At 41.5% G+C, this 11138-nt stretch overlaps 1 protein-coding gene across 1 annotated transcript; it reads right to left on the reverse strand.

The window, feature by feature from the left end:
* Window positions 1-654: 654 nt before the first annotated feature.
* Window positions 655-10855, reverse strand: LOC144640557 (cartilage oligomeric matrix protein-like; the record flags this gene model as incomplete). Its single annotated transcript, XM_078499665.1, has 17 exons — window positions 655-1126; window positions 1915-2057; window positions 2601-2698; window positions 2857-2931; window positions 3148-3344; window positions 3857-3905; window positions 4768-4946; window positions 5588-5683; window positions 6366-6451; window positions 6536-6588; window positions 7154-7272; window positions 7831-7990; window positions 8713-8820; window positions 9020-9127; window positions 9334-9492; window positions 9615-9692; window positions 10718-10855. Coding segments are annotated over 17 exons (1860 nt in total), but the record flags the coding sequence as incomplete, so codon positions are not given.
* Between the last annotated feature and the right edge of the window lie 283 nt (window positions 10856-11138).

Raw genomic sequence — 11138 nt, forward strand, 5'->3', positions numbered from 1 at the left:
CGCTCCCCGCCGCGCCGCCGTCTCTCTCGCTGTATTATGATCTCATTCGCGGAGGAAAGAAAGAGAGAAGTCACCGTCCGTAAAAAATCTGCACTATGGCAAAACACGTTTTGAAATGAGAATTATTGAGTATACTCGTTTTATTTTATTTTTTGTTATAGCTGATAAGCTGACAGTATTTTATTTACAATTGTTCCATGCACAGTTTGAAAATATTTTGTCCCTAAGGTTTTAATGGCCGCTGGCCTAATTATAAACCTTAAACTTTTACAATGGTAAAGCGATTTCAAAAGGGGCTCAAATCCCGGGCGTTTAGGAGGAGACGCACGACTGACATTTGAGGCTAAATTTATAAGGATCACATGACAATATAAAATGATTAAAGTGATCATGTGACCGACAAATGACCGAAGTTTTCAATTGTAACAAAAATATATGTGTTCAAATCTATACCTTAAAATTGGAGTATTTACTTAGTTAAATACGTTTGCAGTTACATGCATACCGAAGATTCTTAAACCAGAATTTTTCTTTCTGTTTATAGTCTTAATATCTAAAAAATTAAGTTAACGTTCACGTTATTTAAGAGAAGCATTTTCTCTGCTCAGTCCGGCATCTCCCATTAAATTCTTTTTAATTCTCGTCCCCATAGTCTAATATTCAGCGGGTTGGGTCGAGAGGACGGCTGAATTTCAGACTATCGTCCCCAGAGACCGCGATCCATTTGGTCAGCTTCAAATTTCGCGACCTCTGGATAGCATCGATTTTCCTTAAATCTTATTGGCTGGTAAAACAAAGAAAAGAGAAAACGAGCACTTTGTACAAGCCAGAATAGGTCGGGTAGCGATTCTTGAAGACGCGTTTAAATTCCCTTCACTGATTGATCGAGTGCACGTGAACACTAAATGCTACGCACGCGTCTCTCTACGGCTCCCATGTGGCCAACTTTGACCAATGACGCGGGAGATAATTTCGTGCTGGATTTAACTAGTATACAATAGCTCGTGTTCTGTTGGGATACATTTACATCAGCTTTATTTACAAGAGCTTCTCAAAGACTGGTTCCCATTAGCGTCTTGCTAAATGAAGTCGGTTGTGAAGACTACGTAGCTTTAATCAAATGGATCTGTAGAAGAATAAAACAACAACAAAATATCCATCAGTATTTGCAACAAATTTCTAAAGCTCTTCTTTCTTGTAGTTAATCGTTCACATGTTCCCAGTGTGATGAAATATAGACATTGGTTTTTCTTTAAATTTTAAGGGAAGAATTTATATTTTGTTAAGGTCTGACGGTCTGTGCATGGTTCGAACCTTGGTCTTGTGTTTACGATCTTAGGCAATCCACTTTATACTCAGTGCCTCCTTTCATTCAGAATTATAAAAAGGTTAAGGGGAATTGTAACCTGTGCTGCACAAGTACCGGGGTATTCCATCCTTGGGGATGGAGGGGGGGGGGGGGGTTAGTTAGTTCTCTTCGCGCCATGAGGCGCATAAGGCTGTGTGTGTGTTGGGGGGGGGGGGGGTAATGCCCAAAGTTGCTTCATGCTAGTACGAAAACCAGTGCTTAATTATTTTGTGCCCGCAACGCAACAAATGTTGCACACGCGGGCAAACGGGGAGACATTTGTGTCAGCAACAATGTGTCCACAGTATTGTGTCCTTGTTTTCACCACCTTACGCCTGTATTTCTGGTCCACTATAGGCCCGAACTAGCCTGCGTGGCCGGCGTTCAAAGGGGAAGGAAAAGGGGAGTTCGAGCGCGAAGCGGGAACTCCCCATTTTCCTTCCCCTTTGAACGCCGGTCCCGCAGGCTAGACCGAACTGAAACTTATTAAGAATGGGTTAAAATTGCAAAAGCGTCGCAAAAGCTCTTCCTGCAACACATTTGTTCCATGCAAAGCATGCACTTACCAAGACACCGGGTGGATATCGCTGACCAGATGACATTCTCTTGTGAGAAACACATAACACCAAGTTTTCCCCCACGAATGTCGGGATCTTTTATTTCACCACTGTCCATCATTAGTTTGTTGTACTTACGCCAAATTTTTAACCTGGATTGCAAATAAATGTAGAGATGATTTAAAATACAAAACTCGCATAAATCTCAAATTCTAAAGTTGAAATAGGGAGTTAAAAACTTGGAGGAAATTTTTACTAAAAATGTTTACTGTACGTTGAAAGGGATTTTGTGATTAATATTCTTAGTTTTAGAACAAGGTTTCAAGATAGTTTCTTAAAACCAGTACGGAGTGTTTAGTTGCATAAAACCTATTTGGTCTGCGCAAGCTAAAACGGAATATCGAACTAGACGAATATGATTTTAATGGAATGCAAAAAAATAAAAAAATGTCACACCAGCCTTCTCGTTTGCGTTTGTCCAGCCCCCAGAATGAATTAGACCGGTCAGAGATGATTCTTTTGGACGATATTCATGTATAAATCAGAAACAACCGCGCCTATTTTTTAGGCAATCACAACCTTGGGTTGGCTAGGGAGCTCACAACCCTTACAATTGTGTGTCCCGCGGGACCACGATTCAGTTTGCTCTTACGGGAGGCATGTTCACAGCTGCATATACAAGAAAGGATCCTTACCTCATAGTGCTCTTGGATGGCAAGTAAATTAGTTCCCATCTGTAAGCTTTCTTGTCGTGCCATCCGTGCCCCTTTGGATCCTTCCAAAGAAGGGTTGCCTAGCAGAAAAAAGAATGCATGCATAAATGTTTTGTATTTTATTTATTTTGAGGGTTACTGTTTTTTTTTTTAATCTATCTTCTGCAAGAAATGGTAGTTATTTTTGGAAAGAAAGATGGCTATCTGTCTAATACTGAACTAAATTAAAAAAACTGACCTCGTTTGTAACGTTTCCTGTGTGCCAAAGGACATTCCGAAGCATTTGCGATGGACCACTTACGGAGTTAATTTTCTGAAAAAAAAAATCATAAAATCAAAAGATCATGAAAACAGAAGAAATTTGAGGTGAATCTAAAAGTGTTTCACCCAGCGGACCAATTTTTAGCACAGCTTTTTTTCACGAGTTCCCCGGGTAGACTTATCTCTCGCGTTCCATGGATGTATCGTTTCACCGTTTTTGTGAAGCGATTCTTCTTCCGGCGATTCCTGTTCAACCTCAGGCACTTACCTTAATGTTTAACGCTGAATCTGCTTTCGCTCTGAACGGTCTGCTGTCCCAGTACACTTGCTTCGACTGTTTCCAAGAAGCGACAAAGAATTTTCTGGGATTCTGATATCCAAATACAATGCCTATGATGTCATCGTCAGAGTGTGTGTTCACAAAGAACGTTCCGCTGTATTCAACATCGCGAAAAACTTGATTTCCTAAAAGTGATGAAGAGAGAATTTAAACCCTGGTTTGCGACTAAACGGATGCTTGGATGGGGTTGTGCCGCGGAAAGCCCCTGAAACCCTGATCCCGCGTTTATTTCCCTATCTTACTTCAGACGCATTATGCGTTGCGATTCTTTTTAAATAACCCCATTCAAGTCCAGAAATTGAAATATTTTATTTCAAAGCGCCGACCTCGACTAGCTAGTTCTATTAACTCTTGCTTCTATCTGCGCTTTTCGAAAATTTTGTAACACAGTTTGAGCAATAATAGTAATAACGTCAATGTCTATCCTTTAAGATGCTAAAGAGTGAATTTGCCCCACTTTAGTTCCTTGCTGCCCGCTAGTTCACATTCTAAGTGATATTACGCGCAGTTTTTTCAATACTAGCCTGCAAACTACAGCTGCCTCTCATTCTTGTTTACCCTCTACAACGCAAACGTTACTAGGTCCAAATTTACAAAGAAGACAAACGGGAAAAAAGTTAAAAAAAATGAAAATTACCAACGAGGATTGTAGCTATGCTGTTCAAAACTTGATGGATTTCATTGCCCTAGAAAGATAATTAAAAAAGTTTTAACAATGAATACCAAGCATTTTCCCACGTTTTATAAAATTCAAGAGCATACGGTAAATGAAGATGACAAAGAAAACTAAAAGATTCGGATCATGATTGTTCATAGAAAGCGAATACACAAACAAACAAACAAACAAAGGAACACGATAAATAACTAAATTACTTTATTATATGGCTACAATAGTACGCGCGCTCTGATTGGCTGCTGAGCGGGCATTATTTTCTTGTAATGACCGGGCATTATGAAAAGTTTTCTCGGCTCGACGGTTTTTTGAGTTGTGAGTAAAAGCTTCTAGCGAGGGGGCAAAAACAACAAAAAATGACGACAAACTTAGTATAACTATCTTTTCAATAACTGAAATAAAAATATAAGCATACCGATACTTCTTTAGTATGAGCGACGAAGAGAGCCACAGAGAGCGAGAGCGAGTTTTACCTCCAGTGTTTTTTTCCTTGATTATACTCTACTTTTGAATAGTGCTCAAAGGCTCTATAATAAATAACTTATTAACCTCGTCCGTTCGGTCATCACAGGGGAATCTCAGACCTCGACCTTGATGTATTGACCTCGCTGTCGCTCGGTCAATACATCAAGGCCTCGGTCTGAGATTCCCCTGTAATGACCTCACTCTCGGTTAATAAGTAGTATATATTATATATATTAATATATATAAACCACATCAGCTCTAGCTTTTTATCATGCAGGTCCTCTATCAAGATCGAACTGGAATTTGGAAATGTTGGTTTTCGTGGCAAAGCGCTTATTGCCATAATCACACTTGACAACATTAGGAATTCTAGCACAGTTTAAACTGCGCATGCATCAGTCAATCAATACCTTTTTGCTGACTTTCCATAAAGGCTTATCCTGTTCGCTGCCTGCCGCGTCAATTGCCAGTGTCCGGTACACAGAGAAGTCTGTTCGGGTTATTTGCGGGTTCGCGGGACACACGTCGTCCTTATCATGTACGCCATCACCGTCAAAGTCGTCAATACACGCGTCACCAAATGTATCGCCTGATGGAACCACAAGAGAGTGATTATTATTAGTCCACCAAGTCCGTTCTTGAACTCTCGCTACCCAATCCCCTTATATAGGTAACATTGACGGTAACAGTAAAAAAGACACCTGACATTCCACCGAAATAGAACTGGCAATAGATTTTCGCTCAAACTTTTCCTACTGCTTGTTCATCCCAAGAGAACTTTATTTGTAAAATAAAAGAGGGGTCCCGGTATTCGTTTAGGAGCAGGAAGACCTTGAATATACCCTGTAATTTCTGACAATATACCCTGTTATTTCTGGCTAAGTTCACATTTCCGTTCCTTATTTATTTTCTACAATAGAACTTTGTTCACTGATTCATTTTATAGAAAGAAGGTGATTGCTACGACTCAGAAAAATACAAAAAATGATAGGTGCCGTACTTCTTTACGAGAAAACGACGATTTATCTCTCCTGCGAGCCAAGCCGCATGATAAAAGCCGCCATTTTCTTAAAGTTGTGCGCAGTGCGGGATACGCAATGCAACACTGAGCAATGACCTTAAACAGTGATAGTAAAAGTGACAGTGGGAAACTCAGCAATAGGGACAACAACAGTAACAGTGACAGTGTCATTAACAGTAAGAGACATAGGGACAGTGACAGCAACTTACTCCTGGTTTGCTTTTGATCGACGTTAAACACCAATCGACAATTGTCTCTGTAATCTGCAACACCATCTCCATCGTCATCGCTATCACATGGATCACCTATCACAGGAACACACAAAGTGTTTAGTACATAGTGTAGTCTAGTTCCGATGTGCATATATTGTATCAACGAAGCATAGCCTGAAGTCTGCAAATATAGCCAGCCTTTTTATTTCCTTGCTTCCTGAAAACAAAGCTCTTCGTTTCCTGTTCCCTCCAGTAAAACCTTTTGCTTCCCTGTTGTCTAAAAATAAAGTTCTTTGTTCCCCTTTTCCTAAACAAGCCCTGTCTTCTTGGTAGCCAAACCGGAAAACGGACTTTCAGAAAGTCTACTCCAAAAAGTATGGACCTAACAAAAATACGTAAAGGGGTTATTTTTTATTCCACATTTATTTTGTTGTGTGTGTGTCAGAATACCAGTTGAAAACAAATTTGTTTAATAGTAAGTGTTGTAATTATTTATTAGTTTTTGCAGTAACAAGAATATTTATGAGTTAGCTGCACAATCTCTTATCAAGACGGTTTTTTTGTTTTCTAAGAATAACGCTTTCCTGTTCTCTTGATATACATCGGTTCCCTTTTTCCACGACAATAAAACCTCCAGCTCTGGTCCCTAAAAATAACACCCTCTGCTTTGCTTTTTGTTTTCACTAAAAAACCCCTTTATTCAATCGATTCCTAAAAAGTCCCGCTACATTTTCTTTTTCAAAACCCCACTGGGATTTCTCATATATTCACACACCGAGCCCATCTTGATCCGTGTCCAACTGTTCAGGGTTTGCTTGACTCAAGCAGTTGTCGAATTTGTCCTCTATTCCATCGTTATCACTGAAAGAAAGCAAAAGGTATTTAGGTTACGTTGTTTCCCTGAAAAAATAAACGAAGTACAGATCTTTCGCACGTTATACTTACTAATCTCGATCCGAGTCACATGCGTCTCCCCAGCCGTCACCATCTTTGTCATTCTTAAAGAGAAATGCAGAGAGTCAAACATATACGATAGAAAGAAGAGTGAGAGGAAGAGGAGGAGATGGTGGATTGGGAGGAGGGGAAGGTGTTGATGGAGGAGGAAGAGATGGTGGCAGAGGGAGAAGAAATGAGGAGGAGGAAGAAGAAGAAGGTTAGGATGTGGAAGAGGAGGAAAGAAAGGAGAAGGTGCAAGAGTAGGAGGAAGAGGAGGAGGACAAGGAGGAGGAGAAGGAGGAGGAGTAGAAGGATGAGCGGAAGGTGGAGGAGAAGAGGGGGAGGAGGAGGAGGGGAAGGAGCACGTGGAGGGGGAGGAGGAGAAGGATGAGCGGAAGGTGACGTAGAAAAGGGAGGAGGAGGAAGGGAAGGAGAAGGAGGAGGAGGAAGAAAAAGAAGATTGGGATGTGGAAGAGGAGAAGAGAGAGGGATAGGAGGAGATGGTGACAGAGGCGGAAGAGGTGGAGAAGGGGACGAAGAAAGAGGAGTAAGAGGAGGAGGCGTAGTAGCAGGAAGAGAAAGAGAGAGCTAAGAATTATTCACCCTCGAAATACTGTTTGCACTTACCTGATCGTGGTTGGTAGTGGACGGGCAGTTGTCACATGCATCTCCAAACCCGTCGCCATCGTTGTTTGTCTGTTTTCTGTTTGGAACCAGTGGACAATTATCGAAGACATTTCGAAGACCTTCAGAGAAAGGCGAAGACCGATTTTTGTTACACATAAACCCCTTCTGCCCTATTACTTACTTGCTGGTCTCTAGCCAAAACGTTTCTCGGGCCTTGATATCCAATTTTTACTCGGGGTAGAAAGGTTGCGTACCATGGTACGCAACCTTCACTGTTATTTCTTTTGTCAGGTTGCCTGAGTTATATTCAAGCATGACATGCGGAAAAAATCCTGTTCGCCTGTGCTTAAGGCCTGGCAAAACGAGAAAACATGTTTCCATAATTGTTTCTTCGTCTTGACATGGTTGAATGCCGCGTTGAAACAAGGAATGTTTCTTCCGTGTAGCAGACTCATATTTTGCTTTTTGGAAACAAAAATTGACGCTGGAAACAATGCTTTCCGTGTGGCAAAACTGGGAAACATTGGGGAAACATGTGCTCGCTGTGAGTGTTTTTGGAAACATGTTTTCTCGTTTTGCCAGGCCTTTAGTTTCATGGACTTTTTTGAAGATATTTGGACGGACCGGCGCAAACAATGTATAAGAGACTATGAGACTGATGTTATAGGTTGTCCTACCATCTCCGTCCGCATCAGTGTCACACACATCTCCGATCTCGTCGCCATCCATGTCCTTTTGATCACGGTTCGGAATGTCAGGACAGTTATCACAATCGTCTCCGACTTTATCGCCATCTTTATCTTTCTGGTATCTGTTGTAGACGCCCGGGCAGTTGTCCTTAAAGAAAACGAAAAACAACGGCAGATGCTGTAATGCTACAAAGGGAGAGGCAGGATTACTTGTGATAGAATAATCTATGGAATACACTGATTCACAAAAGCGGAAAAACCAACCCGCTCTAAAGCAAAAACAAGTAACCGCGTGCATGAAAAGCGCGGGAAAACGTGCGCGAGGTGGCAAGTGCGCGAAAGCCCATGATTGGTAGACAAGGTAACATTTGTGCCCTGATTGGTTAAAGCACATTTCACGCCTGCCTTAAAGCAATGAGGAGCGTTTGCCAATTGTTTGGACACCACTCCAGTATCAAAAGCACGACGTGACTCATAGCGTCTCTCCTTCAATATGAAATTTCACGAGAGCATCGGAAGTCTCTCTTCTCCGCAGAGGCCTCCTTCGTGTTTCGTACGGGCTGGGAAATGGGGAGAGGTGAAAAGTAAGCGCGCAGAGCCTGGAGAGAATCGAAACGAAAGCGCGCACTCCCCCTATTTTTCATTTTTTCGTGTTTTTCGCCTGCCCACACTGAATGTGCCTCTGCGGAGAAGAAAGATCGGACGTTGTTAAGAGCAAAAGTAGCCATAAGGATGCGCCAAGGCGTTACCCGCTAGCTTGCGACATGCCAGCCTGACATTTAGCATTTATTCAATCTTAAATCCAAGCCTTGGGCTAGGAAGAGCCTATAGAATTGCTTTAAAGAACGCCTTCAAAAAATGCGGAATTACCCTGTCATCTATATATCTGTCGCCATCTGAGTCCTGTTCACACATATCTCCTGCACCATCGTTGTTCATGTCCTCTTGGCCTGTATTTGGAATATTTATGCAGTTGTCCTATGAATAATGAGGAAAACACAGTATTAAAAAGTGTCGATGTTTTTCTTGGTGCGAAAGAAAATCTTTTGACCGGTTAAAGATTGACAGCTTTCTTACATCTTCATTCTTGACCAATCAAGACAGTGCCATGTTTGCCGGAGGCAGAGAATCGAAGAGCTCTACTTTCTTGTTTACAATTTTAAGGTGCCAGTCTCACCTTAACACAGCGAGTGTCCCCAGTGCAGTTTAATGCCTTGTCAGGAATTCCGTCCATATCATCATCAGTATCACATACAAATCCATTTCCGGCCAGACCAGGTTTACACTGCAAAACAAAGAAGCGATTGAATAATTTCACTCAATGGCAGCGAGAAAATCATGACAGAATATTTGAAGCAATAAAAAAAAATAGACTATTATTTTTTGGTTTCCTGCGACACAAATATAAATTTTGGCTGTTCAAAAACCTGGTAGAATCCGCGACATATAGATAGTACCTTTAAACCAAGGTAACAATATCGTTTTCCTCACCCTACACTCGAAAGTCAATCCTTTCTTTCTCGGTATGCATTCAGCTCCCTGACCACAAGGGTTTGATTTAGGATCATCAGAGCAATACTTGATGACAATGCACTCATTGTAAGGATCACCAACATATCCATCCCGACACGCACTGCACGAGTAGCTGCCCTGAAATATACAGTATTCAATCAACAAATGACACGTCAGTTTTATAAAATTACATCTTGCTCATATTCAACTTCATCATTCAACCATCATTCATTATTATTACATTGCTGACGTAAACTTACCTCTGTGTTTATGCATTTTGAATGAACAGAGCAGCCGCCATTTTTCCCATCGTTACACTCGTCAATGTCGTTACAAATCTGACGATACAAATAAGACTAAATAAGTTGCACATATTAAAGCTATGATTCATTCTGCATATCGTCCGCATGTTCGAGACACAAAATTGCTGCAAAATGGGCCCTTTGCAGTCAACGGTTACATGGCCAAAATAACACCTTGCTGGATGGCAAGCTACGCGCTGGGACATCCAAGCCAAAGCGACTTCGACCAGTTATGCTTGACTTTTCTGTTTTGAATGTCCCAGAGCGTAGCTTATCTTCTAGCATGACGGATTTTCAGGGGCGGATCCAGGATTTCAAAGGGGGGGGGGGGGGGGGTGGATGGCAGACCAATAGGACCTAACCCTAACCCTAACCCTAATCCTAAGTGGCGGTAGACGGCGAAACGTGGCGTAACAACAACCAGACATGAGCGAGAGCTATTTTTTCTTTCTTTATTTTCTATTTCAAATGAAGTGTCATTTCGAATTTTTTTTACTGAAAAATGGGGGGTGGATATCCACCCTATCCACCCCCCCCCTGTATCCGCCCCTGATTTTGTACCATGTGACCGCAACCTGCAAAGGGCCCATTAGCATATCAACAACAACAACAACAACAAAAACCTTTATTAAACATGTCTGTGGTATTTAGCATTGCTGCTAATTGGGGACACACACACACAGTCTTCTAATGGCCACACTCTTGAGGGGCCGAGGCACTGTATTAGTTAAATGTCTTGCTCATGAACATAACACAAGGACTTGGGCCCCGTTCTTGCAAAGGCCATCCCGGTTAATACGAGAGAACTTTCAGCTCGGCTAAGGTCACACTATGAGAGGCTAGTTTGTGTAACTTGTTTAAAAACGTGAATGAAAACGCATTTCAATAACCACACGATGCTACCCCTGTTTGATTGACAACTGTTGCTTGGCAACAACGACGGCGTTCTACCTTCAAAAATGGTAGGTACCAGTGTTTTCGTTCATTGTCAGTTGGTTATTTTTCCAGGAAATAAACCTTTTTTCAAGTATAAGATATCGACAATCAACAACGTATTTAACCTGTTTGATGTTTTCAGCAAAATCCGCTCCAATGCCCATTGTGGAATTACCCAGAAATCCTTTGGGACAGGCACTGCACTTAAATCCCGGCTGTAGATTGGTACAGGTCGTGTGCGGCGAACAGGGTAAATACAAACACTAAAAAGATAAATAGAAAATATTAGGATTTGAGATATCTCAGTCTCTGTCGTAAATTGTGGGAAGGTTGTTTAGCAGTTCCCCCCCCCCCCCCCAGAATGTTCTACCGTGCCAGACAGCTTCTTTTTTTTTTTATAAACGAGTATTAATGGATGACAATAATATTCTGAATATTGCTTTGGAATGTCGATGAGGATCTTCTGTTTTAGATTTTTTTAAGCGATTTACATGTTAAAGGCGATAAATAACTATCTGAGAAGACTAGGAGAAGTCACCGGCTCAT

The sequence above is a fragment of the Oculina patagonica genome, unplaced genomic scaffold, assembly GCF_052425735.1.
Source record: "Oculina patagonica isolate OP01 unplaced genomic scaffold, crgOcupat unplaced349, whole genome shotgun sequence".
Lineage (NCBI taxonomy): Eukaryota > Metazoa > Cnidaria > Anthozoa > Scleractinia > Oculinidae > Oculina > Oculina patagonica.